General features: G+C 48.9%; 11 protein-coding genes across 11 annotated transcripts; 4 read left to right on the forward strand and 7 right to left on the reverse strand.

Moving 5' to 3' along the window:
* Positions 1-2,255: 2,255 nt before the first annotated feature.
* On the forward strand, positions 2,256-2,880 carry F5J12DRAFT_782255 (uncharacterized protein; the record flags this gene model as incomplete). Its single annotated transcript, XM_051742699.1, has 2 exons — positions 2,256-2,574; positions 2,633-2,880. The coding sequence occupies 2 exons, from the start codon at positions 2,256-2,258 to the stop codon at positions 2,878-2,880; spliced, it is 567 nt and encodes a 188-aa protein (XP_051600861.1).
* Positions 2,881-4,280: 1,400 nt separating this feature from the next.
* Positions 4,281-4,460, reverse strand: F5J12DRAFT_688839 (uncharacterized protein; the record flags this gene model as incomplete). Its single annotated transcript, XM_051740355.1, has 1 exon — positions 4,281-4,460. A coding segment is annotated over one exon (180 nt), but the record flags the coding sequence as incomplete, so codon positions are not given.
* Positions 4,461-5,986: 1,526 nt separating this feature from the next.
* F5J12DRAFT_54912 (uncharacterized protein) lies at positions 5,987-8,466 on the forward strand. Its single transcript, XM_051740016.1, has 6 exons — positions 5,987-6,302; positions 6,382-6,529; positions 6,641-6,778; positions 6,837-7,149; positions 7,219-7,321; positions 7,391-8,466. Exons 1-6 carry the CDS (start codon positions 6,140-6,142, stop codon positions 8,056-8,058), a joined length of 1,533 nt encoding a protein of 510 aa, XP_051600863.1. The 5' UTR covers positions 5,987-6,139; the 3' UTR covers positions 8,059-8,466.
* A 27-nt stretch (positions 8,467-8,493) lies between these two features.
* F5J12DRAFT_54909 (histidine phosphatase superfamily) lies at positions 8,494-10,810 on the reverse strand. Its single transcript, XM_051740015.1, has 9 exons — positions 10,520-10,810; positions 10,126-10,455; positions 9,942-10,070; positions 9,880-9,885; positions 9,674-9,821; positions 9,453-9,617; positions 9,194-9,369; positions 8,895-9,125; positions 8,494-8,829 (listed from the first exon to the last, which is right to left on the reverse strand). Exons 1-9 carry the CDS (start codon positions 10,634-10,636, stop codon positions 8,782-8,784), a joined length of 1,350 nt encoding a protein of 449 aa, XP_051600864.1. The 5' UTR covers positions 10,637-10,810; the 3' UTR covers positions 8,494-8,781.
* A 1,509-nt stretch (positions 10,811-12,319) lies between these two features.
* Positions 12,320-13,849, reverse strand: F5J12DRAFT_826094 (rab geranylgeranyltransferase). The gene is made up of 7 exons (XM_051745497.1): positions 13,762-13,849; positions 13,559-13,712; positions 13,386-13,502; positions 13,120-13,335; positions 12,933-13,066; positions 12,708-12,882; positions 12,320-12,655 (listed from the first exon to the last, which is right to left on the reverse strand). Exons 1-7 carry the CDS (start codon positions 13,822-13,824, stop codon positions 12,531-12,533), a joined length of 984 nt encoding a protein of 327 aa, XP_051600865.1. The 5' UTR covers positions 13,825-13,849; the 3' UTR covers positions 12,320-12,530.
* Positions 13,850-13,866: 17 nt separating this feature from the next.
* Positions 13,867-15,864, forward strand: F5J12DRAFT_826098 (uncharacterized protein). Its single transcript, XM_051745498.1, has 2 exons — positions 13,867-14,500; positions 14,556-15,864. Exons 1-2 carry the CDS (start codon positions 14,258-14,260, stop codon positions 15,507-15,509), a joined length of 1,197 nt encoding a protein of 398 aa, XP_051600866.1. The 5' UTR covers positions 13,867-14,257; the 3' UTR covers positions 15,510-15,864.
* F5J12DRAFT_826100 (uncharacterized protein) lies at positions 15,863-17,583 on the forward strand. The gene is made up of 4 exons (XM_051745499.1): positions 15,863-16,092; positions 16,146-16,303; positions 16,383-16,437; positions 16,492-17,583. Coding segments are annotated over exons 1-4 (882 nt in total). The 5' UTR covers positions 15,863-16,090; the 3' UTR covers positions 17,159-17,583.
* A 660-nt stretch (positions 17,584-18,243) lies between these two features.
* Positions 18,244-19,686, reverse strand: F5J12DRAFT_55107 (uncharacterized protein). Its single transcript, XM_051740028.1, has 8 exons — positions 19,566-19,686; positions 19,157-19,513; positions 19,048-19,103; positions 18,959-18,994; positions 18,791-18,902; positions 18,682-18,738; positions 18,599-18,634; positions 18,244-18,417 (listed from the first exon to the last, which is right to left on the reverse strand). The coding sequence occupies exons 1-8, from the start codon at positions 19,593-19,595 to the stop codon at positions 18,406-18,408; spliced, it is 696 nt and encodes a 231-aa protein (XP_051600868.1). The 5' UTR covers positions 19,596-19,686; the 3' UTR covers positions 18,244-18,405.
* Positions 19,580-22,597, reverse strand: F5J12DRAFT_55068 (uncharacterized protein). Its single transcript, XM_051740024.1, has 6 exons — positions 22,407-22,597; positions 20,565-22,353; positions 20,394-20,510; positions 19,970-20,342; positions 19,691-19,915; positions 19,580-19,637 (listed from the first exon to the last, which is right to left on the reverse strand). The coding sequence occupies exons 2-5, from the start codon at positions 22,347-22,349 to the stop codon at positions 19,779-19,781; spliced, it is 2,412 nt and encodes an 803-aa protein (XP_051600869.1). The 5' UTR covers positions 22,350-22,353; positions 22,407-22,597; the 3' UTR covers positions 19,580-19,637; positions 19,691-19,778.
* Positions 22,598-22,778: 181 nt separating this feature from the next.
* On the reverse strand, positions 22,779-24,618 carry F5J12DRAFT_826126 (uncharacterized protein). The gene is made up of 12 exons (XM_051745500.1): positions 24,430-24,618; positions 24,157-24,380; positions 24,048-24,103; positions 23,956-23,985; positions 23,787-23,898; positions 23,673-23,729; positions 23,590-23,625; positions 23,463-23,542; positions 23,331-23,413; positions 23,219-23,269; positions 23,110-23,156; positions 22,779-23,048 (listed from the first exon to the last, which is right to left on the reverse strand). Exons 1-10 carry the CDS (start codon positions 24,536-24,538, stop codon positions 23,238-23,240), a joined length of 819 nt encoding a protein of 272 aa, XP_051600870.1. The 5' UTR covers positions 24,539-24,618; the 3' UTR covers positions 22,779-23,048; positions 23,110-23,156; positions 23,219-23,237.
* F5J12DRAFT_55142 (uncharacterized protein) lies at positions 24,322-27,541 on the reverse strand. The gene is made up of 9 exons (XM_051740031.1): positions 27,521-27,541; positions 25,672-27,453; positions 25,501-25,617; positions 25,078-25,450; positions 24,891-25,023; positions 24,805-24,832; positions 24,724-24,750; positions 24,430-24,669; positions 24,322-24,380 (listed from the first exon to the last, which is right to left on the reverse strand). The coding sequence occupies exons 2-8, from the start codon at positions 27,310-27,312 to the stop codon at positions 24,583-24,585; spliced, it is 2,406 nt and encodes an 801-aa protein (XP_051600871.1). The 5' UTR covers positions 27,313-27,453; positions 27,521-27,541; the 3' UTR covers positions 24,322-24,380; positions 24,430-24,582.
* Between the last annotated feature and the right edge of the window lie 253 nt (positions 27,542-27,794).

Below are 27,794 nucleotides of genomic sequence, written 5' to 3' on the forward strand. Positions count from 1 at the left end.
CATGGGACACAACTGTGCCCTTGTTACCTTTGTCTGCCTGATATGTAGCCCAAGCTTGGGTGACATATGCCTGAAAGTCAGGGTCATCTAAGTCAGTGGCTGATTTGTCTACATCCTGGATGGTGTTCAGAAAGGTGGATGGCTGGATCTCCAACTGCACATCAACTTCAGGGTGAGCAACACAAAAGAGGTTAGCAGTGCCTTGCATGGCTGTGTTGCACAGAGCAGCAGGTGTTGCAGCACATGCACTGGCCTGGTCTCTGTCAGCCATGACATGGTCAACAGCTTCTTTCAGTGAGTCGCATTCAGGGAAGTGTGGAATTTGGCTTCCACCTGCAAGGTAGAGACAGTTGTCCATACCCCTTGTGATCTTACCAGCACAGATATAGACTTTGATGAGCACACACATCCTCATCCAGTGATTGGGGTCTGCACAGAAGCCACAGCCAGGTCTGTGTTGCTGTGGTGGGCACTGTGTCTGGAAGTTGTATTCTTGTTTGACAACAGTACCAGCAGGTGGCACCTGTGGCATGTAGGCTGGCAAGGGAGGTGCAGCTGGCAAGGCCACAGTTGCCAACATCAGTAGTGTGCTACAAAGGGCAGATCCTGTCAGAAGGAACTTGGCAGCTTTGATGACTTCTGCAAGTGGGTATGGGTCATCTGGGTGGAGGTTGGTGCAGACTATGGAGAGTCAATGATGAATTCAATCTGCGATGGCCCTTGGGAAGCCATTAAGGAACATGGAATCCCATTCTGTCTCTGCATACTTTTTAGTTTTAATGAGGAGGGCAGAGATCTTAGTGGATTTCTGCTGGTATTCTCTGAGGTCATCCTGGTTTCACATAGGCTTGGACTGGTATTCTTTGATGAGGTACTGCAAGTCTGTGCAGCAGTAGCAGTTGTCACCTTTGCAGCCAGGGTACAAGCCCTTAACAGCAACTATGAAGGCATCCCAGTCATCAGCTGTGGGTGCAGTTTCCAGAAGTGTTTGCCAAATCTTGGCTTCTCCCAGGTCAGCATAGCAGATCACAGCTCTGATCTTGCCATGGTCATCAAGGGCAGCAAGAGTACTGAGGAAGTTGATGTCTTTGAGGTATTGCAGGAGTTGTGCAGGGGAATCTCCACTAAATTTAGGTGAGTTTTGTGTACCATGGAGTGGCATCTGAAACTGAGGATTAGCCATTGGTGGGTTAACCTGTGGTGGTGGTGGTGCCAGATTGGTAATGGGTGGAATGGGTATTGGTTGTGGATGTGGAGCAGTTGGTATAGTGTGCAAGTGGACTGGCAGAAGTGTTGGTGGGTTACTAATTGGCTGATGGGTGGTCTGCAACTGAGTGAGTGGTTGCAGCAGTGTGGTGGATGGATCTGAGAGTCTGGGTATAGATTTGGAGGCATCAAAGAGACAGGAAAGAGAGGGCATCAGTGATGATGAATCAGATGATGTGACAGGTGTTAAAGGTGATGGCAGGGAGTTGAGTGGATAAAGCCACTGGGAAGGTCAGGGGCAGTGAGATCTAGGTGATCCAGCACAATGGATATCCAATCTGCTGAAATATCAGGAGGAGTGATTGCAGGTAGTACCCACAGAATGTCAGCAGGTAATTGTGCATGATCTGGTGAAACAGGGCAGAAGAGGTCAGAGTCTTCTGACAGGTTGAGGTTGCAAAAGTGCAGGCATAAATCTTCTAGTTCAGTGCAATCAGCAGTGTGCCTGAGTGACCTTCTGGAAGCAACAGCAGAATCCCTCACAGTGGGCTCCAGTTGTAGGAAAGGTCCAAGTAGCCATATAATACAAGCTAGATGGCTTAGATAACAACAATTAAAAATGAAGGGAATGAATTGCTCATCCCAAGGGATTCTGGACTGCTGAGACTAGAAGGTGAGACCCTGTGCTTTGTAGCAGTAGTGATTCGTGACATGCACAGCATGGTCCATGGAGTAGTACTGGTGATGCAAGTGGTGTGAGCAGTGTGTGTAGATTGTGTGCTGTGGCATGTGAAACATGTGGTGTAGACAAAGTGAAAAAGAAACTTGTGGTGACCTTCTGAGTGCCAAAAGGTATCATTCTGTACCTAAGTACAGGACTTTATAGTCCAGGAAAACCCAGAACCTAAGTAAGACAAGGTACAAGTAGAGGAAGGCCATGCGACAGTGTGTACATCTTCTTGGACTGTGTGTTGGTGATTGGGACCTATGATCCTGCCAGTGCAACAGTATAAAGCTACAGGTTGTGGTGAGCAATCTCTATTGTCAACATGTTGCACTTGAGCAGCAGCTCTCAGGACACCCCTTCTACTGATGAGTACCATGATCTGCTCCAGCATCACTTTCCACATGCTAGATATTGGCTCAATTTACTACTGACACATCCATTTGTCCATGGGCCAGATGGACTGCCTGATATTAGTGCCAGAAGTGGCATACCTCCACTACCTTACTTGCCCTTGGACCCTGTGCTTTCCCAAACAAGCCAAATTGTACAGCCATATCAGTCCTCTGCATGGATGGATGGCCCTGTCCAGCCACCATCTTTTGGGTCTGCAAGTGGTAATGGACAGCCAGACAATGGAGAAGGTGAGCAAAATATGACATTTGATTGAAGTGTGACAATCTAAAATTTGTTGTGCATCAGACCTGAATGTTCAGGTCACAGTCTCTGTTCTACTTGATACTGGTGTTGTTGGGGGACCAATTAGCCATGTCCAACTCCAGTTCCCAGTGGACACAAGTTCTGAAGACTTTTTCTCTTGTATCTGTGCAAAGATGGACCTTGACCCTAACAAGGTGGAACTTGGGTATAAGTACCATGCAGACCAGGCATGTGATCCTCCACATCAGCTCTCCAATGCTGATCAGCTTTTGAAGCATGGCCAAGGATGAGATGTTGTTCTTGAGATTCATAATCTTGTCAGTTTTTTGTTTGTATGTGGTCATGGCCTAAATAGACTGATGGGTTTGCCAGTGCAAACCAAAAAGTGGCATTGCCAGTCACTTGTCACTGCCAGGATGAAGTAACACAGGTGACCCCTGTCTGGCCATCTGAGAAGGACAGTGTCCAGGAACCAGAAATGTCAAGCTTTGTTGCTGAGTTCCAGAAGTTAAAGGGAACCCTGTGTGCAAAACATGTTGGCAAATACTGTTATGTTACTACTCAGGGTGACCATGAAGCTCAAGACATCCACAAATTGACATCTTAGGCAAAGACCATTGTGAGAAGCCACAAACCCTGAGAAAAACATGAACTGATTTTTTTGATCCAGTTTCAACAAAGTGTGACATATGACAAACCACCTGAAACTACAGTTTCATCTGCAGATGCCCCTACTACTAAGTGCCATCAGCTATCATCCACTGTGACACAAAACCTTCCAACTATTCATGTCCACCTCCTGTCAGACATGGGCCAACTTGCCAGCAGCCATGCAGGGAAACTTGACACAAGTCTTTCGAGGCAATACTTAACTGGGCCTGATCTAGATGAATGCGATGTCTTCATTGTCTACCCTTCAATCTCAGAGGTGCTCACTGAGATGCACAGGTTGATGCCTCTTCTAAACATGCCTCAGTATGAGGACAACCTTATCTCACATGGTGTTGCCTACATCAACACTGTTGATGGAATTTTGGAAGACTTTTTCATTGACATTGTTGGTATGCCACTGGGTGCTGTTATGCCTTTTATTGCTGTAGCTCATCACCTTGCCCATCATGCAAGGAAAGGTTCAGCAAGAATGGCTAATTCTAGTGATAGTGACAAGAATGAGGACCCAAACAGCTCATCATTGTATAGACACTCTCCAGAAATTTATTGACTTCATCATTATCAGAAATGTTGTATCTTAGATACTATAGTACTTTTAGCAGTACATGAAGTGTAGAGTCTGAGTACAGACTTCCAAGGGTTTCAAGGCTCATAATATATCTACCATTAGTCATACACTTGTAATTCTACTACACCTTAGTAACCACAGTCAGTGTACCATCCATGAATCTTTTCCAAAGTAATTGCATTGAATGCAGCATCAATGAGAAACTGATAGGGGTCACAAGTGGCTTCACCTGACAATTCACTTCTTGCATTATCAGAGTTCCACCAAATCCAAGCCTTCATGGCAGAAAAAGCCTCCTCTATTGGGTTGAAGTCAGAAGAATATGGGGGTAAGTATAAAAGTCTCATCCCTCTACAAGGAGTCATCAGGACCTGTGTGAGAAAACATAGGCACTGTGATAATGCACCTTCCCTCAATCATACCTTGAAGCTGAGGGGATTTATGGATACTAGCATTATCCATGACAATGACTGAGTTCTTCTGTGGATAAGGATTCATGTTGTTGAGTAAAAGATCAATAAATTGGTTGAACATAGCACCAGTATAGGCACAATCCTGAATGTCAAGGTGAAGGATCCCATCAAGTGACATTGCAGGGAGAACCAAGTATCTGGAGGAAATGAAATAGAAAAGAAGCTCTTGAAATTGAGTTGTAACTTACCAATGGCCACACACAACATAGTCTTGTCACTGTGCACAGGTTCCAAGTGGTGACCATGCTGATTGTCACTTTGTTGTCATTCAATTACATGCTGACTCATCAACAAAGACAAGTTGTGACAGATGAAAGTTCTCCACAATATAGACTTGATACTAGTCTCGTGCATCCTCATTTCTTTCCAGTGTGACCTGTGAGACCTAGAACAGACCCATAAGCCTATTAAGTCATCAGCACATGCAGCATACACCACTTGTACTTTTTTGTGAGAGAATCCATGCCTATGTAGAGTATGACTGATTGTCTGCCTTGAAACCTCAACACCTCTTGGTTTGTTGAGATAATATTGTATGTAGCTCATTGAGGTAGGAGTCTGGTGTGCACTCAATACATGAGATGAGATACTATAGTAAATAGCAATGTTATGTATCAGTTCTGTCTCATCAGAGATGATGACCTACATGGACATCATGCACTGTCAGTAAGTGAGGATGTCCACTTTCAAGAGGTTTCTTCACTACAGAGCCTGTCTGGTGTGAGAAGTGAAGGACATGGTTGACAGTCCATTGACTGTAACCAGTGACCTTTGCAATTTCTCTTGAGCTCATGTGGGTGGATATTTTGACCCATTGCTCCTTCATGGTCTCTGGGATATGGCATCAATTTCCAGGCATTTCACTTGCTTGTGATGGCAACTCAAGGAGGGGGATGGTTTATGAGGACTCATGCAGGTGCAGTGCTACTAGTATGATTTGACACCATAGCAGTATGTCCAAGCCATACAAACAAGGCATAGCTCGTGCCAATGTTTGGCCACCAAACAAAAAGTGCTCATGTGAGCATCACAAACAAGGTACATATAGTGTGCACAATTGTTTGGCTGCATTCCAGGACTAAAGGAAAGCACTTATGTGTGTGTTGGTCAATTCTGGTCTATCAATTTGGACCCTGCTGTGCCTTGTGGGAATTCCCTCCATGGCCCTTGTTACAGGGGCAGCTTGCATATTTGATGTCCACCAGGAACACAGGGCCTAGTCACAGATATATCTAAGCAGATAACTCAGTCACACACAGACAGCAACAACATCTAATATATTCACCTAAGCAGATAACTAGGTGCACGGTAAGTATGGTAAAGTAAATGAGAAAGTATTGTACTCACCTCAGTCGCGCGCAGACAGCGATAACGTCTGAGGTGATGGAGTTTACAGTGCTAGACTAAATACTGTAGTTGTAACAAAGGACATGAGACATCGGGTGTTGAACCCGTCTATACACAACAAGGATTGTCTCAAAGTGAGACGTGCTACATTCTTCGTAAGTAATAAGAAAAACACGCACATAAGTGCGAAACACTGTAAACACAATAAGCACAAGGGCGCGTAAGTTAATTGCGCGCTCACTAGTGAGTGTAAAGTATGAAAGCCTTCGAACGGAAAGTAGTTCTCACGCCTCGGAGCGGACGCGTTCGGACTACGCACGACTTGCCAAATCTAACACCTAGAGTTTTGCCGCTCAGCTGGTCACTGACCTTGGTAGTGTGCATGGGTCTGTGCGAGACATCTCTGGATCCAGTTGACACCCCTCTCACCTTAGCCCGCCGACGCCCGAAACCGTGGTCTTCAATCTGAGGAGCAAAGTCACTGCCTCCATGAGTTTAGATCGTAACCTCTTCACGCTCCTCCTGACACCCAATGCTGCCGCTTCACGTGTAGACCAGGGTGTCTCCGTCGTCGATCTCATTGACCCGTCTGGGACAGTGTATTATCGAAAGCGACGTATCGGCGGAGGAGTATACAAGGCTGAACTATGCGGTGAGTTCCGAACGCACTAATCCATGTCACTTTGGTCTCTCGCAATTCTGAACGACCGCCTTCGTACCGTAAATCATAGAACCCATATCGAACACGTTGTTAGCGACAGTAACAGCGCCAAGTGCTACGAGCAAGCATAAAACGATGGAACTCTATAATCCCACAAAGGTCGTCGAGCTCAAGTTCACAGGCACTCTAAGCTTCAAGTGGTCGTTCAAGTGGGAGGAGTGAGTGTCACCTCTTACAGTATTCTTCCCTTCTTGGTCAGGTCAACCATCATTTACCGATCGTCTATTCGACGGGTTCATTCTATCGCAACCCTGTATGTGAATGGATAGTCACGAGTTCGAATGGAGGCGCGAAGAGTGCTTCATCGTTCGCAAGCCCGACCCACCAGTACTCGTTGCCTTGACCAAGGAACCCCCAGGAAGGATTAAAACGTCGTCCGTTCAGATCCTCGATTACAACTTGCATCGGTGTGTCCCTGCTTACTTACTCAGGGCATGAAATTTATACTTCGTTCCTCACCCTTAGATTTGATATCGAAGACCGTAAAGGTCTGGAAATCGTCATTCTCTTCGCCCTCCTTACGTTTCAAGATTCGAGCGACGCATACCATGAACCAGATACTGCCGCCTCCACTTCTCCCACACCAGCGAATTCCAGCAGTACTAAAGTCATACCTACGGCAACAGCGCCACCACCTCTCCCTCCAAAACCGGCGCCAAAGACGGGTGTTGAGAGGATCGCCGAACTACAACGCGGCCGCGGTCTGGTGAATGAGGTCTCCGTTATGGAGGAGGGAGATGTGAAGGATTACGCCAAGTACTGCTTACAGTTGCTTTCGGTAAGCTCCTTAGCTATTCATGTTTTCGTTCCTGCGCACGCAGCATCTCTCTGACGGACCCATACCCAGGACGACGCTATGCTATTTATCAGCGTCTGCTCTACAGAAGCAGCTCAGGTTCCGAAAGTCTTGCAAGTCGTTGAAGAAACTAAGCGGAAGCGGTACAAAGCTGGTTGGTGATTTGCTCCCTTCTTCCTATCATTGGTGCAAACATCCCCTCCACTTACATTGCATTATGCAGGCGACTCGGAGTTACACCAGTATGTTCTCTATGATACTCAAAGGGAGACACCCCAGAAAGGACCAAGGATTATTAAACTTGACGATGAGCCTAGCAAGTCGAAAGCGAAGGATTATACCCCTCCGAGCAGTCTGATTGTGCATTTGAGCAAGATCGATATGCCTGAGCTAAGACCACGCAGTGTGGGATTCCCTCCTAGTCGTGCTAAGGAAGCTGATTCCGGAAGAAGCAAGGGTAAAGAAAAGGCAAAGGAGAAAGAGAAGGACAGAAAAAAGAAAAAAGAGAAAGGCAAGGACAGCGACAACGAAAGAGTCAAGAAGGATAAATCATCCTCCCCAGTACCACACAGGAACAGCCCACCGGGAGGAAATTCACCTGCCCGACTCGTTCGTCCGCAATCGCAGCACTTTCAAACATATCCCTCTCCGCATACTCGTGCCTATTCTCATGGAAATAACTCATTTGGAACGCCCCCTCCGCTCCCACCACGTCACGCTCGCCTTCCCAACCCACAGTCTCAGCCTGCACATCGTCAGTCGATGTATGGTGGTTGGTACGGTTATCCCACAAATGCACCACCGCCTCAGCCCCCAGCAACAGCACCTCCAGCACTTCGGCCCCAGCAGAGTTCCACTGGGCTCTTGGGCAGGCTACTTGGGGCGCGATAGTAGTTTTTCATGTTCGTGATTTGCCCCAGTGGATCATTCACTATTCCTTTCCTTTCTTCTGTTTTCTTTTGTCTTTTCTTTCTCTCGTTTGCTGCGACGATGACCAATGCAACACATTTTGGTTGATGCGTTGTACATGTGCGCAACCACGTCGTGGCACCGCTGCCAGAGTACTTGTAGGGGGTGGCCTCCTATGTCTGTCAAGGTAGTCAATTCCTGGTCTGAGTACTTACATCTGCAGTAGGGTCGGGTGCTTTTCGGACTCCCCCGTTCACTCACTCTCGTATCCCAAAGCGGCGTCACTTTTATCTTTAAGGCGACTGGAAAACCAAGTACACGTATATTTATCACTGTCTCTCGATCAGAATTGCATAGTAACACGGACCTTTTCTTTTTGCTTGTGGAATCATTCAACGCAAGTCTTGAGAGATCTCCATCTGGTCATAAATCCGAGACTTGTATGCTTCGTTATATCCAAATCACGGGCTCAAGAAATGCATTGCTTAAGTTGTCCAATCAAACCCTACTACATACATATCACAACGTCGGACCAGCAGTTGAGGCGCGCGAGGGGGTATGACGATGGGGAAAAGAAAAGAGAAAGCACAAATGCGGAAGCATGATCGATGCGAGGGAAACAGCTCAATAATTACACACCACAAGCGAAAATGCTTAAGAACATTCGCACACAAAAGTAAGCAGGGTTGCTGTTGGGTATCCATTTTAAGGAAGCAATCCAGCCTTCTCGTTGATCACGAATGTAGCATAGCTCTGAAAGGTGGTATCATTACGCTGTTAGTAAGCGAATAGAGATCTAACTGGCGTAAAACACTCACTCCATGTTGCTCTACCATCCCCTCGTTTCGCCTCGCACGTTTGGCAGTGATGGTGTGCTTGATGAACGTTGTAAGCGCAAACATGGCAAACGCAAACAGGGACAGAGTGCCGAGTATCACAGCCATCATCGAGGTTTGTTCAGTTGCAGTGCTGAGGGTGTTTTCGAATGGGAACCACCGGTTGTTACCACATGCCGAGTTCCATTGCTTCGTGTCTGGGATGGCATAGTGCTGGTGTTATTTTGTAAATGGTGAGAATGTGAGCGACCATATCAGACCGCCTCGTGTAGCACACGCACCTCCAGACGGTAGATGAACTCAGTGACAGGGATAGCATCGTCCTCATGCCCCAACACGCGGAGCGTCTGGAACTCGCTGTCGTCGGTACCGTTTTTGAATTTGATACGAACAAAGTCCCGGAACTCAGGTGCAGGACCGCGGAGGAGCTCAAAGGACAGGGCAGATGCATAGTTAGCTGTGTGCAGGAAAAAGGCCGTTGTCAGACAGGCACACACTGACGGAATGTGGACACGGGTAGTTAAAGGAGGGTATACCCACGGATGCCAGCAAGATCAGGTCTTGAACTCAGAACATCGAGCATATGGAAAAGGGAAATGAAGGGTTGGTAGCTGGTTTCGATAAGAAAGATGCGGAGTGGGTCGTCATCAAAAGCAATGCGTTCAAAGGACCTCAAGATAGGGTGCAAGATCGTTCGTCCAGCAACTGCATGGTGGAGATCAGTCACATGCGCACTCCACCTAACCACGGGGACAACGTACTGTTCCCAATGCCCCCAACTTCCTTGTCTGAGAATACTGCATCCTCGTGATAGTTGGCCAGAGCACGCGCCTGCTCAATCAACGTCGGGGGAAGGCGGAAAGCGAACGTCTGGTTGTAAGTGAGCTCCGTGTTCAGATAATCGTATACCTGTGTGCGTGGAGGTTAGGCTACCGGACCAACACAATATGCTGTAAAACCGACTGACGTTCCACTAATACAGCAACATGGTTAGCATCGAATCGTCAGAAATAGCAAACAATAACTTACGATATTTTCCAACGTCGTCGGGCGCCCGAACACGTAATCGTGGACGGAACCAAAGAAGTGCTTTGCGTCCCGCGCCTTTTCCTTGAATTCTTCCGAGTTGTAGACCTTAGTGATGTGCTTCTTGAATGCCTGCGTGTCCGACCACTTAATAATGGGATCACGTGCAACAACAAGCAACACTTACCGCGCAGTCGACCCAAGATTCAAGCACGCTATCGCTGCTGTCGGGAACCATTTCGACAGGGACGTACTGATAACCACCCAGTGGCGATGTTATGGTAGTTCCATTGGCCAACGTGATCTTGTTCCGTTGGGTCGGTGGGAACATTCCCTGAAGAAGTGCGATGCTAGAGTCAAAAACGGTTGCACCTTCACCTCCTGCCTTGGCATGGACATGAACTTGGTTGGGTGGGATTGGGTGAGTGGGATCAAGAGGCATGTCTAGGATGTGGAGGGGAGAGGATGAGTCGAGGTAGGTGGACTTGAGATAGGACCCGAGCTGGAAAGACTCGACCTGCGAACGGGGGTCAACTTAAACATGATTCTCGACTGGTATGCTGGACGAGCGAAACACGTACAGCACCAAGTGGGGTGGATTCGGTAAACGATGGCTCATAGGTGTAAGGATCCTGGTAGAAACCAGTACGGTCCCCATTACGGGCGAGGACGAGAACACCAAGGACTTGGGGTTGCATGATAAGTCGTTAACAAGGTCGTTAGAGTATATACGTCAGGTCGGTTCAGGAAGTGAAGTGCTCGGGAAGGCTCGGATGAGCACAGAAGGGAGGGCTTTGGTGCTAGAAAAAAGACGATAGGTGCCGCCTTTTGATATCTTCGGACACGAGGCAGACTCATCGCCAACACTGTCTAGAGAACCGACTAATGGCGATGCATGTAGGAATTCTCCGCCATGCGACCCACGAACAAGGAGGAAATGACATGAAATGGGGGGCGATACATCACATTCGCCTCGCGTTCAACACCTGTGAGGTTCGTGGCCACCGGGAAATCGAAATCACCTGAGGATCACGTCAATTAGCGTGCATGGCCACGAAGAATTTGGGAAAAGAATCAATTGTAATCTCTGGAAAATTACAGATCAGTCGGCCCACGGGGGGGCATGCGCAGGAAGCATGGCGACGTGTTGGAATGTTGGAACTGAAGGGGGGTCACGCGAGGTACGCGTGCCGACACGTGTTGGTTAATAGTAAATGCAGCATTCCCTACCCTCACGACGAGCAGGGAAGCGTTCTCAAGGCAATGGAAGGTTGAGTGATGCAGCCTCTGCTCTCGTCAAGCTGAAAGAAAGTGAGCTTTTATCGGAATGGCGCCGCTTTCCCAACCGGTCCACGGCTCGCAAGCGCTGGAGCGCTCCGTGACGGTCGTCGACCCAGACCAACGGACACGTCAACACGTGTGTGCCAATCTATTCACGGACAATGCTGAGAGATCTGAGTGACATCGCAGTGGACCACAGTCTGCAAGTCAATTCTTGACTGTGAGGGTTGTCCCGGTGTAGAGAGTGGCCGTCACCGCTAGTGGTAGTACTCAGCCTGTGTATCGACGGTTCAAGCAATTCAGCTCTTAGACCAAGGTGGTGCACACCTCAGGGGTCCATGAGTATTCTACACGCTGTGCAAGAAGGCGAAAAGCGAGTTTACCGTACCACAGCTCTGAAGAATGATCGGCCCACATGCTAATTTCAAGTTCAGTATCTACTGCGCGTGCACTGCTAGAAGAACACTGGAAGAAGGGACACAGCATAACACTCAAAGATGATTACTATCCTTCTTACGGATTGAAGGCATACAGTTTCTGTTCCCCGAGACTGGAGTGTAAGTGCAGCCAGACGAGGTAGAACCGAAGGCACTGAGAGGTTGGACCTGGTGTCAAGTCAGACCGGGAATTTCAGACGCCCACAAAGTCTCAGTGTCGTCAGCGTTGATCCTAACATCGTATCCTGTGGTCAGCGGTGGTTATGGGATCTTCAAGGGTCCACACAACGGCCGTGGCCTGCAGGTGCCATGGCTGTGGTATGCTTTTGGCGGTGCTAACCTCATCGGAAGTCCCAGTGGACAGGCAAAGAGAATGCAGTGCCGGACTGATAGAACGAAGCAGGATCGATAACTTCCCTGTCAGCTTGCAATGAAAAATGGACGGCGTGAAGGCCACAAAAGATGTACCCATATTTCCGTGCTTACCGCTGCCTCAACTGAAGCAGCGGCACAGATATGATTCTGTTACCATTACCGCCTGGATCAAATAAGACCATAAGCAGGACCAAGCATAAGGATGACGCGGGGTAGTTTGAGCTAGAAGCCAGGCTACTGTTCTGTCGTTCCCGAAGAGACGCTTCACCTAATTCACAGTTTGACAGGGTCCAGTTAGTTGTTTGCGGTATCGCTAGTGATGTATGCAATGGATTATTCTCCAACATGCTCAGAAAATAACTTCAGGCCGCGAACCAAACGACACTAAAATGCTGAAAAACGACCCCCCGCAAGTGATTGTTATTCACTAGTAACATACCGACAAAATCGGTGAATTGGCCGGAACAAACTATCTTGTGTACCATTCGTGGGGTGTTGTTCAGACCGACTTACGAGGCAAGGATTTCCATCCCTTCCTGAGACCTCTAGCTTCAATGATGCTGGCAGGCATACAATAAACTGGATCTAAATCCACTAGACCAGGGTATCCCAAAAGCGAGAGACCTAAACGGAAAGTTAGTATGAGGACATCATCAAGCTCAGCCAGACATCCTACCGGCTACGCCGAACTGAGTGTGGAATACATCAGCCATATCACCGGGACGGTCAGCTATGCCACCCGACTCGGGGTCTTGTGCTGAGAGGATGAAAGAAACAAGTTTCTCGGAATCGATCCAGGTCATTTTGTTAAGGATCGACAGCGCGGACAGAACCCAAAAAGAGTAACACACCTACAATACTATGTTTAGTCAAGCCGTAAATAAAGGACCCGCCAACTTACGTCCTCTAGCTTCTCCGGACGGCCATTCAAGCCGCCATTAGGCAACTGTCGTTCGGACAGCCACCAACATAGAGTCTGCTGGTCAACCACGTCTAACCTATCGAGGATCGCGAGTGCAGCAACACAAACAAAAACTGGGCGGGCTCAGATCCAGAGCAGAATGCACAGAATAATTCAACGACCTCACCTTGCGCAGCGTGACTTTCTGCGCCAGCTGTGGCACCAAATCCACCATCATAATTTTTGCACTCGCAGATGTACAACACAGTTCTCTCAACGTCCAGTTCAGAAAGACGTCCGAGCAGAGACAGGGCGTTGACTGCACAATAGAGGAAGCGGGTATCCACCTCTCCAAACGAGTCGCCTGCAAATACGCCTGAGGGCTGTTGTAAAGAAAGTATAACTATTCCGCAGCACGTTAGTTGGTATGGCAAAGATGAAATAGACACCGACACTTGACGACGCGATCAACATCGAGCCTATCGAGAGCGTCCTGCATTATCAAAATTTGGATCGCGCTCAATGTGGACAGGATATGGGCGTCGTGATCTGGGTGAGCCCCAAACCCCCCTAAATCACGAGCGCACCTATCAGCTGCAGTTACACATGCCAAGGATGAAACAAACCTGCCTCTTCGTCCCAACAACTCATCACGAACTCTATCATTTCTTCGCGATCGAGTGCATCCTTATGACCCATAATATACAGGGCTGTCAGACCCCAATATATCGCATTCATTCGCAGATGGGCGGTAAGATGATAAGCCAGTTCATCTTGGCTCTGTACCAGCATCAGTCGTGCATACCTATGAGAGACCACCTTCGCTTACCTTTCCCAAGTTCTGAATGTACGATACGTGGAGTGGTACTAGCAACTTCAAGTCCTGTGTCATGGTCCTTGCAGACTTCGGATCTGCCTCATATCAGGCAATACTGTGCATTTCCCAATCGGGAAATATTCTTGATAGATTTTTTTTCGGCTTGCCCCGATCGCCTGGCGGGCCCGACGACAACCATTTTTTCCGTTGTTGTTTGACTCGACGTTGAAGGGGCTTTTTTTTGGTGTGCACGTCTTCGTGCAACACTTTTGGTCGTCGGAAACCAGTCTTAGTTTGGGTATAAGCTTGGATTAACTGGGTCAATTGGGTCTCGTGTCCTCATATCCCTGATTTGGTGCAGCGTGGTGGAGGTGTGGAACCGCCTTTAGGCTTCATCAAGAACAATAGGACCACCCTATAAAACCTCGTTTCTGTGGCACTCGACGACTCGTTTGTACCATCTCCATCCCTTTCCGTCGCGACAGAGCGCTCACCCACGTCGCCATCCATGCCAGCCTACGAAATACACGGCCCATTCGGCCTCAAGTTCAACTTACAAACCCGCGTCCCGGGCGTTCTATCTATAATTTACGCATCAGGAGAAGAGGAGAGCATGACCGTTCCTGCTCGCTCGTGCTCAGAGCCGACCGCGGAGTCCAGCCAAGGTCCCTCGTTTGGCCGCAGGACTCAAAGCGAGGTATCTCTCTACGTACCCACCCCTATCTACCCACCCGCGGGCACAGATAACCTTGTAAGTACGCTCCACCTTCCGACCATCTGGCATCGTACTCAAGTGACTCGCCTAGGCAGAGATCCATCGCGCCACGGCGCCATCTCCCGTACCGACAGAAATAATACCAACGGATCTCACCTCAGAAGATATCGTTGAAGACATTCAGCGTATGGGTATCAAAGTGCGCGATTTTGCGTACGAGCCTGTATCGCTGGCGCAGCTGGCCCCTGAACTCTTTGACCCGATCATGGCTTATAATTATTATGAAGACGCGGTGGCGAACCCCGACCCGCAGCGACCACCATGCAGCGGTCGGAACTTGCGGAGATTAATTGACCTTGGCTGGGTTTCCGAGGCTGCCGACCGTCCACGGTGGCAGAAAAAGGACGCAGAGGCGTTGGAGGCATTTGATAGTCGACCACATTATCCATGGGAGGCCTACAAGTTATTGATGCCGACGAAAGATAAGCTCAAGGAAGTAGCACGAGCTCGGTTGCAATTCGTTCACGGTGGCCAGTGGCCACCCGAAGTGTTGGCGCGTGGCTTGGCGCGGATAGGTGGCTTTCTTCCTCAGGATACGTCTTCGGGAAAACGTCCCGCCGACATTGCGGACACAGAGCCACAATCTGAAGGTCCTCCGTCAAAGAAATTGCGCTCGCTGGGTGACACTCCCGCAGGAACCCAAGTACAGTCGATGTCTGGGCAATACACCCCACTCGCTCTGGTAAATGGTAAAGCTCCCCAACAATTCCCTGCTGGCCGCCTACCCGAAAATTCTTCCCCTCCGTTACGACCAGCAAGCACACCCGTTGCATCCAATCTGGGTACCCCAAGGCAGTCGTCAGAAACACCATCATCCGACTCTCGTATCCAGCGACCACTCAGTACGCCAGCTAGCGCAGAACCGCCGAAACAATATCCAGCAGGATACTCATCAGACGGTTCTCCTTGTTCTTCACTCACCAAGGGTTCACCCGTTGGTCGACCTTTGCAGCGTCAGCAAACCATGCCCTCTCTACCCTACTGATCTCACGCACTCGGACTCACGGACTGTTTGTACTGAGAGCCCCAAGTCCTAATCGATCACATTTGTTTTTCGCAGCAATATTCTTGTCATTGGACATGAATTGTGCCAATAGTGTTTATTTAACATATATTGCACAGTTTGTACACTTCACGGTCTCGTTTGTCTTATCGGTGGACGGGCGGCGTTGTATCGGGTCTTTTTTATTGCTTCTTTACAGTGTCCTTGTAATCCGCGTTCAACCTGACGTGTTTCAACGTTTAAAAAATATCAGATGGAGGTTCGAAATCCTTCGGCCCCCTAAATTTCGGAAAGAAAACTTCGGGGCGTGACCTGGCGTGACTGCGTTGATCGTGTAGGGGAATCAGTCGATTTGAGTCTCGCGCCACACATGACTAGGACTTCGATGTTCATGTTATGATCCGACTCACCACCGCAGCTGCTTTGACACCCGCACCTCGTTTCTTAAGGCCATATCGAGTTTCCGAGTACCGGATCGTACCTTTCGACAAGAATAAAGCACGGCTTACGCTTGGCCGACGTTCACAGACACCCCTAAACGATATAGACTCATCTGGTTCCATATGTGCGCTGCATTGGTTCAGTGGTTGATGACACTGCCTAAGCCCTTTTACGCAGGCCGTACCAGTCCGCATCACCGTCCAGGCTTGGTCCAGGCGACAAGATCGGAGAGGGTGACTCAGAGCTCGTGCTAAACATACTCCCGCCCGATCTGGCAGAAGGCGCTTTCGAAAGTATGAGGAAAGAAGTCGATTGGAACGTCATGCACCATAGAGGCACGTTCTTCCCCATGCCATGTCCCGACCAGATTTCCCTAATAGGAGTCCTAACGTTTCTATCATAACCGTTTTCCAGGAGGGGAAGTGCCTAGATTAGTGGCTGTAGAGGGGGAGGTTGCCGCGGACGGAAGGTAGGAATATCCGTCTCCGTTTCTTATCAAACGCGTGCTCGAACATTACGACAGTTTCCCTCTGTACCGGCATCCTGCTGACGAGTCTCCCGCCCTGCGCCCGTTCTCACCAACCGTGTCACGCATTCGCGAACATGTGCAGAAATTCTTGAAGCACCCCGTTAACCACGTTCTGATCCAGCATTATCGGAGCGGAGCGGACTATATTTCCGAGCACTCAGATAAGACGATCGATGTCGTTCGCGGTTCCAAGATCGTCAATGTTAGCCTCGGCGCACAGCGTGTCATGACTCTGCGGCTCAAACGAGACGGAATAGACGGTCTAGGAAAAGGTACACGTCGGCCATCCCGGAAACTTCACCTTCCGCACAATTCCATGTTTGTTCTTGGTCTCGAAACCAATGCGAAATGGTTGCACGCCATTAACCACGACAAACGCCCGCTGTATCAGAAGTCACCAGAAGAGCGATTCATGAATGAAGAGCGTATTAGTTTGACTTTTCGGTATATCGGGACGTTCCTCACTGCGGACAAGTCACACATTTATGGACAGGGCGCCAAGGGAAAGACAAGGGAGACCGCGCAGCCGATCATAAATGGGACGGAAGAAGCGGTGAAGCTTATCGAAGCCTTTGGCAAGGAGAACCAGCGGAATGATTTCGATTGGGAGGCTGTCTACGGGGAGGGGTCGGATGTTTTACATTTTACCCCACACCAATGATACTGCCCCTCAGAGAGAATTTGCATGAGGCGAAGTCTGCACTGGAAGGGCTTGATTCTGCGCCTTTAAAGGATCTCCTCTCACTTATAAATTCATCGATTGAATCACGACGATGGGAAGTTGACTGTTACCTATCACATCCAGTTACTTAAAAAGTCGCGTGGTGCCGCAAATACACTTTGCGTGCTACTGTTACATGGTGTTGACCGCTTCTGACAGTTCAGAATTTAGAACCACTCTTGTCGATGCAGTCAGTGTCAATTATTCCCTTGTATCCGGCGCGTCGTCCCTGTAGTCCTCACTCATACTCAGGAGCTGCGCCATCTCTTGAATCGACACTTCAAGTTCTTGTTTCGCTTTACCACAGCAGTGCGATAATATAGTATATTCTTTCGTCCGAAGGAGGAGCGTGGATAATAAGTCGCATCTTCCAGCTGTGACCGGTGCATGAATCAAGAAAGACCAACACCTGGGACACTTACTGGAACGATAAGCGTCAAAGTACGTAGTAAGGAGAGGAAAGGCGCTGGTGGTAGTAACAAGAACGGCCGACGGGGCAGCTCAGAGAAGAACGAGTTGTTCGACGGAATTAAGTGGCAGTGGTTGAGGCACGAGCTCGCGTTCTCGAGTCACGCCACCCAGCCAAACTATCGATTTTCTCGCGAACAGTGTTCTCAAGAATCGCAAGCCACGACAATCCATCGTCACTCACTAATCAGGTCTCGGGACAATCTAGGACGAGACTGCAGTGGTAAATGTGCGATGACGCCCGGGAGGAACGTCTTACCGGACGGAACAGGAGCCTATCGGGTTGCGTGAAACCAGTGTGCAATGAGTACCGGGGTAACTTTGCGATAGGAGGTGATTTCAATAGACGAGGTATCATCAAGGGTAGGTATGTAAACCTGGTCAATTCTATTGCACTATTGTCTGAGGCTTAGCTTGGAACGCGTCTCATATTATAGGAAATGGACATCTATCATTAGGAGGCTGTGTTACTTCGAGGAACTAGCCAATACATGTTGACTGCATTCCTACTAACATCACGATTGTTACTGGTCCGTTCAATTCATCCAGGCAAAGGACATACTACTGATATGGAAGGCATTTGATGGTTTGTACCTCGGATGGTCGCTTGGGTGTCGAGAGTGGGGGTGCCCCGCGACATAGTCGTAGCTGACCACTTGACCTGCTCTGTGGCCTGGGAAGCAAGCAACAACTGATGCTTTGATGTGCCCGCTCCTGCGTCAAGCATGATCCTGGGTAATGTACGATCAGTAATTCATGCCGTAGCCTCGTACCGAATGGCTCATCTACCGTCGCAAGTGAGCTTGATTATCGTCCACGTTTGTAGATGTTCTCTCAATAATATTTCTAATCTCAGACAAACCCTGGTGACGGCAATTACGATGACCTTCCGGTAAACGCAGTACCACCTACCAATAAATTTCCTTCTTCCCGAATGTAACTCACGACCTAATCCATGTCAAATGACATTTAAAGGAACAAGGGACTGGGCTTGCCTCTGGCAATATTTGGTCCACTTCCGCACAGATACCGCACCAACAAAGCCACAGGATCTATTAGCGGACAGTCAGCGTCGAAGGGAAACAAACTTGATGCCGCCCTTACCTTTCCTGCGACGTCCTCCTCCAGTGCTCGCTGTTCATCATCGTCCTCTGTTACATCGAACTTCGCTCGTAGAACCCTTAGCTCTTCCATCATAGCACGGGTATTAACCTGTCTACATACGATATTCAGGGGGTGGGCTACCGAACGTTAGTAGGTAATAGTGCTGACCTGTCGTAATCAACATGGCTCGATTGATTTGTGTCTCTGAAACCAAGACATGGTGAATCATAGAAAGAGGAAACAATTCGAGCACCCACGAGTACTCGTGCCCCATGTATGCATTGAAGAAAGTAGCACCAATGTGTTGGAATAACTGTTTGTGATTAGAATTAGCTTCAATGCTTTCTGACAGAACACAATATTTACCCCAGCAGTCAGTGTTCGTGATATGCACTTCACCTCACGCTCCGTTTCTCGCATCTCGTCGACATACCGACGTGTCGCGCCATTCCCCGTGCAAAGAGCCTGGCATTTCTTGCGCAACATAGGTAACACTGATTCAAGGCGTGGGTCCCGTCTAGCCTTGGATTGGTGCTTGCTCTTGAATGGGTTACGCCTTATCGCCCAAGTGACGAACGACAAATTCGGTTGATGTGCTAATAAACCATCCTCTGACGCTGCTGGTGAGACGGACCGACCTTCCGTCGTGCCTACAGAAACCTCGCTATGCAACTCGGTTTCTGTCATCGAGGGGAGCCTCTCGAACCAAGATATCTCTCCGACCTGCATTTCGAGGGCATAAACAGGACAGGGTATTGAAAGGCTAAACACGCACGTAATTCCTCAGGTACTTGAGACCGAACATGTCCGAAAGGAACTCAATCGCTACATCCTTCTTCTGTTTGCTCTGCTGCTATCGTAAGAAGGTTTCCGTATATTGCACATAGTTGACAAACGCACTGCGGGCTGATGTAAGCTCGCTATGGAGTAAAAGTGTTCCCTAAATTTTGAAACATCACGTTAGTGACAGAAAAGGGCCGCAATGTACTCACTGGATACTTTTGAGCTGGTTCCTTCTCTGCGTACAGGCTAACTCTCGTCGCCAAACCTGTGGGTTCGCGAGGGTGCATAAGGGGGTTAGGGTGCCCGGCACCGTGAATTGTTTGCTGCCGTCCGGTGCGGAGTCTGACAGGCAGGATCAAACTGTGGTTAGGACACGAACATTTGCGGAAAGCTCACCACCTCCAGAATTTCTTCGCTTTCCTCTATCGTCAACCCAATAGACATCTAAGCATTGTATGACTATCACCACCAAATGCTTCTCTGCAAGACGAGAAGAAAAGGCTTTTAGCAGCAGCGCAAAATTATCGTTGGCAGGAAGCGAGAGGCCCTTCGGTTGACGCAGAGCCAGGTGTTTGTGCTTGTCGTGACATGCCACGACATCATTCTGATACCGTAAATCAGACCACCAACGACGTTGGATGCTGGACACGCTAGAGACCACTGGGTGATAAGCTAAGTGCGTAAGATCGATGCCAAGTGCCTCCATATCTTCAAAGATATTCCCATCACGTTTAAAACTGCCATTGGAATAGTTGCCATAATCACCCAGCTGTTTATATCAACCTCAAGACAAGTACGGAGATGCACGATTATGACGCACTGTAATAGGTTGACCAGAGAACTTGCCGAGCCGCACCAACCATCCATCCAGCTCCAACTGATATGCGTGGGGAAGTGTCTTCAATAGCCCTGGCATATCAAGGCCATCCGCATCATTCTGATGTAATACAAATGGTCAGGTCCGCCCACATAGGAGCCAAAAATTACCAACAGATGTAGCCGTCCATCGGTGGGGACCATCACAGCAACCAGGACATTGTACGACATCAACCATCACTTTGAAGTTGTCTGTGTCCCATCGACCCCATACCACCTTTGCAGCCCAGATTGATCGGGGCAGATGGGCATGCTTGACAAAGTTGATACAATGGTGCTTGTCTGCTCCAGGGTACTTGGGCATACTCTGTGCATGTTCTGAGCGTGCATTCCACATTCGTCGATATGCTTCTGTGGCATAGTCTGACCATGGTGTCCAGTTCACCTCTTGAGTTGCAAGGCGTTCATCGTGGGTAACATGCACCCATCCCTGGCCAAGGTAGTATCCGAGGCCAACTGCAAAGCGAGATCCTGCATTGTCGTTAGCATAGACTATGATGATGAGATCATCTGTAAAGGACATGAGTGAGACGGCATCGCCTGTGAATTGGCGCGGGAAGGTGCCACAGCGAGTGAAACCATAGTGTGAAGTGTTCTTGTCGTCAAGTGCAAAATCGCGGTGCATCTCATTGGCATCTTGATGATGCGCGAAATGGAGAGTTCTGAACTCTGGATATGCATTGGGAATGCCAGTAGTGGCAAAGGTCCTATCAAAGCTAGACCCAGATGATACCAAATCGATGGTAACCAGGTTTTCGTCAGTACTGCTACACGCCAATATTGCCCTAAAGTGGAATGGGGAGTCGCGAAGGGGGTGGATGGGTGGTTGCACTTGGATACCCGCATTGCTGACAGAGAATGTGCAATGTTGTTGGCTAAGCGCAGTATCACGCAGGGCCGCAAGTTTACGTCGATGTGCTCTTCTGTTGGTCCCGAGAATGGACCGCGGTCTGTCCAGATGATTGTCATCCACGTACTTCACGAGTTTATCGGCAAACTCGTCAAAGTCGACCCTCCTGATGCGGCCACAGTGCCGAAAGTCACTGGGATCTTCGGCCAGCACACTGCCTGGGCGTGGCATCGCCGGGCTCCATGCAAATATGCTGTGATCGCTGGACACCCGAATTATTTCCAGCTGTAGTCGCTGAAATGCCTTCTCCCCCTCGCCATACAACATCGGCATATTCACGCCAAACAGCCCCATCAACGAATATGCCCGATCCTCCACTCGTGTCGTCCTCCTGTCGGCGGCCCAAGACATGATTTGAGCAACACTGAGGCGCTTAGCAGCCAGACCACCCCTCAAAACTTCGCGTGGAATTTGTGTGATTCTCTCCAGCGTGGGTGCAAGCCGTCGTTTGTTACCAATGTATGTCCAGTCCCTGTCGAAGAACTCGAGACGTTTCGGTGCAATGAGTTCCTGAAGTGTCCAGCCTCGTATGAACCACTCTGGCCAACCATTGGACTTGTGAAACTTGCCATCATCTTGCTTGGTGGGGAAGGTTGGCTTGTCAACATCGTGAAGGTATGCATAGCACACTTGCGCGTTCCGGTACCATCGATACATCGAATTCATGGCTTCTGATAGTTCCGAGCTGCTCCTCTTATCGAGGCAGCATGTATCGATCCACAACCACTCGTAGCCATCCCTCATCGCCTGTTCGCATCCCTTGATGATCTTCCGGAAGCCATCGCACTGCCTAATTTCTTCCCACTCGTGTTTCTCCATCTTCGTGAGCCCAACCATCTCTTCGTACCTGATCTCGCTCCCCCAGCGATGTGACACTATGGCATATCTTGTAGTATGGTCATCAAGCTCCTTCATGACTTCGGTTTTGAGTCCAGCTCGTGGGACGCCCTTTTCTAACTCGAGAACGACTTCTACGTTCAAAAACTTCATCTTACTAGAAGATCAATGTAAAGCTCAGTATCGATAATTACTAGTCGCTGCACATACTCCTCAGAGGTCCTGAGCCTACAATGTGAATCTTTAGGCAGCTAGCATCCAGTGTGGGGCGAAGAGCAAATGGAAGACACGGCCTGATGCCTTTGTCGTGGTCCCATGGCCCGAGGGCTATTCGGCAACGTGACAAAATTTATGTAATTTACGACCATGATTGGAGTGCCAAAATCAAAATCATGGGCAACCCCTCTCTCCCGAGGTTATCGTCGTATATTCTATGTATTGCAGCACAGTCTAGTCGTCGAATCGATCGCTAAAGTACGCAACTCCTCACTTACAGCCGCTTTGCATTCTCCAATCCAAAATAGAGATCCACGGAGTTATCTTAAAATGAATCTACTATGTGTGCGTGTGCGCACACTCCTGCGCCTTTCTGCATTCGAATCTCTGGTTAGTATGCTGATGTTCGTCATTGCCCTTGAGGCGGACTGCTATCCTGCTCATCCGGATTGTCTCGTAGAAGAGACTTACAGAGGTTTCTTCTCGAGTAGCATGTATGTCGGCACTTACGCTTTGCGCGATGACCGCTTTCGACCCAGCATCCGATGGTGTGATCAACACGAGTCTTTTGAAGGGCTCTTTTATCAGCTCTGACTCCAAGGAGACTACATCGAGGAAATGCGAAGAAAAAATATCCTGATACAGGACGAGCAGCCATTGGTAAGTAGAGTACGGAATGCTTTTGCGACCCCTTTACCGGCAGGTTGATCGGGCACCTCAGGGTCAGAGAAACATCGGTAAACTCTACAGTTACACCGGTATCATTATCGACGGGTTGAATTTATCCAACGAAGTCGAGGACCTACCTGGCAATACCCACACTTGCTAAAGCACTGATGGGGAAGGTATTTGAGAATCTACAACAGGGATGGTACCTTGAGTATCGAGGCCTGGGATATCTCTCGAAACAAGTTGTACCCGGCCACTTGATTTGCTCTGCAGCCCTCGCAGCAAGCAATAATTGGTGTTTTGAGGTGCCTGCTCCTGCATCGAGCATGATCCTGTGCCAAGTGTATTCAGTAGCTTATATCACGGAACAATAATGCCTACCGTTGCATGTTGGCTTGATCATCGTCCAGCTCTACGTACTCTTTCCGAGCAATAATGAGGAACTGAAGCATCCGTAAACCCTGATGATAGCGGTTACAATGACATGCAAGTGTGTCGTGATACCTACCTTCATATTTCCTTCTCGCCGGATATAACTCGCAACCTGAACCCTGTCAAATGAAAACTATAGAGATGATAACGCTGGCATACCTCTGGTAACAGTTGTTCCGCTTCTGTGCAGATCCCACACCAAAAAAGCCACAGTATCTGGTAACGAACAGGCCATGAGCTTCAGAAGGTAACAACTCAATAATGTCCATATACCTTTCCTGTGATGTCCTCCTCTAGTGCTCGCTGTTCATCATCATCCTCTGTTGCACTGAGTTTCATTTGCAGTACCCTTATCTCTTCCACTACGGTGCAAGTATTGGTCAGCCTGCACGTATGATAGTTAGAGGGTGGACTACTACACGTTAGTAGGCATGGTGCTAACCTGTCATAATCAGGACGCTTTGCTGGTAGTCTGGAACCAGAACACAATGGATGATAGAAAGAGAAAAAACTCCAGATGGAAAAGGCACTCACGAGTCTTCATCAGCAACGTATGCACCGCTGAAAGCAAAATTGATATGTCTGAGTAGCTTTTGGTGACTAAAGTCAGCCCGAGTTTCATTTAGTCGATGGTAACACTGACGCTAACACTCAGAACTTGGGATATGGACTTGACTTCGCACTCCACTTTTTGTTTCTCATTCGGAGGGAATGCACCACCTGGTACATCAAAAACTTGGCACCGCTTGTGAAGAAGAGGTAATACTGCTTCGAGACGCGGGTCCTGCCCAGCCTCAGATTGGCGCCTGCCCTTGAATGCATTACGTGTCATTGTCCAACTGGTGAACGACAATGTCGATTGGGGTGCTAGCAGACCATCTATTAAAGCTTCATCTAAGTTTGTGGAAGAACGTACTTAGTGTGACAGGCTGATCCTGCATGTTGCCTATGGAAACCTCACTGCGTAACTCGGTTTTCATCATCGAGGGGAGCCTTTTGAAGAATGTTATCTCGCCGACCTGCATTTTGAGTTTGTGAACATAACACGAACCGATGAGATATTCAAAGGTTAAATGATACGCACATAATTTCTCAGGTACTCGAGACCGAAAATGGCTGAAAAGAACTTGATAGCTGTGTCTTTCTCCTGTCTATTCTGTTGCCATCGTAGGTGAGTGTCCACTAGTTTCGGATAGCTGCCCTAACGCACCACAGGCTTGTGACGAGCTTCAGTCCGCTACGAATAATGTGATCAGCACATACAAACCCTAAGCATAATATAACTAGTTACCAGATTCACCAGGGCGAAAAAGTGTTCCCTACACTCCCAAACAGAACATCAGTAATACCAGGCAAAGTAATCCACATTGGACTTACCGAATACATTTGAGCCGTTCCCTCCTCTCTGGACAAGCTGGCCCTCTTCGCCAAACTTGTGGACTTGCGATCGTGCATAACGGAGTGAAAGTCATTGGTTCTGTTGAGTGATTGACGCTGTCCGATACCGAGTCTAAGACTCAAGGTCAAAAGGTGGGCAGGACGCGATCGTTCGCGGAAAGCTCACCACCTCCCAGATCCCTTCGTTCTCCCTCATCATCAACCCCATAGACATCTGAGCATTGTACGACTGACGTCACCAAACATTTTCCGGCAAGACGAGTAGATAAAGCCTTCAATAGCAGCACGAAACGATCGTTGGCGGGAAGAGAGAGGCCTTTCGGTTGATGCAGCGCCAGGTGTTTTTTTCCATCATGATATACCATGACAATGTCATCTCGATCCTGTAAATTAGGCCAACAGTGCTCGATGCTGGACACACAAGGGGCCACCGGGAGATAAGCTAAATCTGTAGAGTCAATGCCAATTGCCTGCATATCTTCAAATATATTTCCATCACGTGTAAAATCATCATTGGAATAGCTGCCATAATCACCCAGCTGTTTATATCGACCTCAGGACAGATATGGGGATGCATGTCATGACGCACCATAGTCTGGGGACTAGAGCATTCTTCAAGCTGTACTGGCCACCCGTCCAGTACCAATTGGTATGAGTGACACACTGTTTGCATCAGCCCTGGCATATCAAGACCATCTCCATCGTTCTATGATAATATGTATCGTTAGATCCGTATGCATACAAGACGGAAAGCACCAACAGATGTTTCCGCCCACTCACACGGGCCACTACAACAACCAGGGCATTGCTCGACATCAACCATGACATTGAAGTTGTCTGTGTCCCACCTACCCCATACTACCCTTGCGTCCCAGATTGATCGGGGTAGGTGGGCACGCTTGATGAAGGTGTCGCAGTGGTGCTCTTTGTTGTCTGCTCCAGAGTACGTGGGCATAGCCTGAGCAAGTTCTGCACGCACATTCCACATTCGTTGACACGCCTCTTTGGCGAAATCAGACCATGGTGCCCAGTTCATCTCTTTAGTTGCAGTGGGTTCATCGTGAATGACGTGCACCCATCCTTTGCCCAGGTAGTATCCGAGGCCAACCGCAAAGCGAGATCTGATATCACCATTGGCATAGACTATGACTATGAGATCATCTGTGAGGGACGTAAGTGTGACAGAGTCGCCCGTGAACTCGCGCGGGAAGGTGCCGCAGCGGGCGAAACCACAATGTGAAGTGTTCCTATCATCGAGTGCAAAATCACGGTGCATCTCATTAACATCTTGGTAATGAGCGAAATAGAGCGTCTTGAACTCTGGATACGTCTTGCGGGTACGAGTAATGCGGAAGGACCTTTCAAAACTGGACCCAGAAGATACCAAGTCGATGGTGACCAGATCCTGATCAGAGTATGTGCATGCCAATATAGCCTCGAAGTGACACGGAGACTCGCGAGAGGGTAAGATTGGTAACCACACCTGGATGCCCGCGTTGCTAACAGAGAATGTGCAATGCTGATGGCTGAGCGCGGTGTCACGCAGTGCCGCAAGTTTGCGCCGATGAGCCCCTTTGTTGGTCCCGAAAATGGACCGCGGGCTGCCCAGATGAACATTGCCCACGTACTTCACTAGTTTGTTGGCGAACTCGTCAGATTCGACCTTCCTGGCGCGACTACAATTCCAAAAGTCACTCGGATCGTCTGCTAGGACACTGCCCGGTCGTGCCTCCGAGTGTGGTTTCCATGCGAATATGCTGTGATCGTTCGATACGCGAATGATTTCCAGCTGTAGCCTTTGGAATGCTTTCTTCCCTTCCCCGTACAGCATCGGCATATTCACGCCAAATAAGCCCAACAACGAGTACGCTCGATCCTCTACTCGCGTCGTTTTCCGGTCGGCTGCCCACGACATAATTTGGCCGACACTAAGACGTTTTGCGGCCATGCCGTCTTTCAAAACTTCACGCGGAATTCTTGTAATTCTCTCCAACATGGGTGCAAGTCGTCGTTTGTTGCCAATATACCTCCAGTCCTTGTCGAAGAATTCAAGGTGCTTCGGTGCGATGAGTTCCTGGAGTGTCCAGCCCCGTATAAACCACTCTGGCCAACCATTGGACCGGCTGAATTTGCTAAGATGTCGTCCACGAGGCAAGGTTGGCCTGTCAAGGTCGTGGAGGTATGTATAGCACACCTGAGCATTCCGGTACCATCGAAACATCGAGTCAATGGCCTCCGATAATTCTGAGCTGCTCCTCTTGTCAATGCAACACGTATCGTTCCACAGCCATTTGTAGCCATCTTTCAGGGCTTGCTCGCAACTCTTAATGATCTTCCGATAGCCCTGGCGCTGCCTGATTTCTTCCCTCTCGTGTTCCTCCATCTTCATCAACCCAATCATCTCTTCGTAACTGACCTCGGCTCCCCAGCGATGTGAAAGTATGGCGTATCTTGTAGTCTGATCATCGAGCTCCGTTATGATTTCGGGCCTGGCGTATGCGATGCCCTTATCCCGGGCGAGAACAGCTTCTACGTTTAATAACTTCATCTTCCCAAGGGGAATTTCCAGGTTCAATTTTACATCAATAATTAGAGGCCATCACACGTACCCCTGGGCGCAGGAAGTCGAGAGGGAATGACTGTCTTCCGTCTAACAGCCTTCGCCAGCTGGAAGGTTGTTGGTTACGTAATATGTGTAATATCACGTGGTTCACCGTACTCTACGCTCATCTTCGTGTGATATGAAGCTCGCCTGCAGCCTTGCGCCATGTTTCCGCACCAATATATCGAGTCTGCCCTATTTTGGTTGACACGACTTTTCCTTCGTCTTTTATTCACTCCTTCTAGTTGTGTTCGACCTGAATCCTTGACGATAGTCCCGAG

The sequence above is a fragment of the Pisolithus orientalis genome, assembly GCF_024613125.1.
Source record: "Pisolithus orientalis strain OTSU chromosome Unknown F5J12scaffold_11, whole genome shotgun sequence".
NCBI lineage: Eukaryota > Fungi > Basidiomycota > Agaricomycetes > Boletales > Pisolithaceae > Pisolithus > Pisolithus orientalis.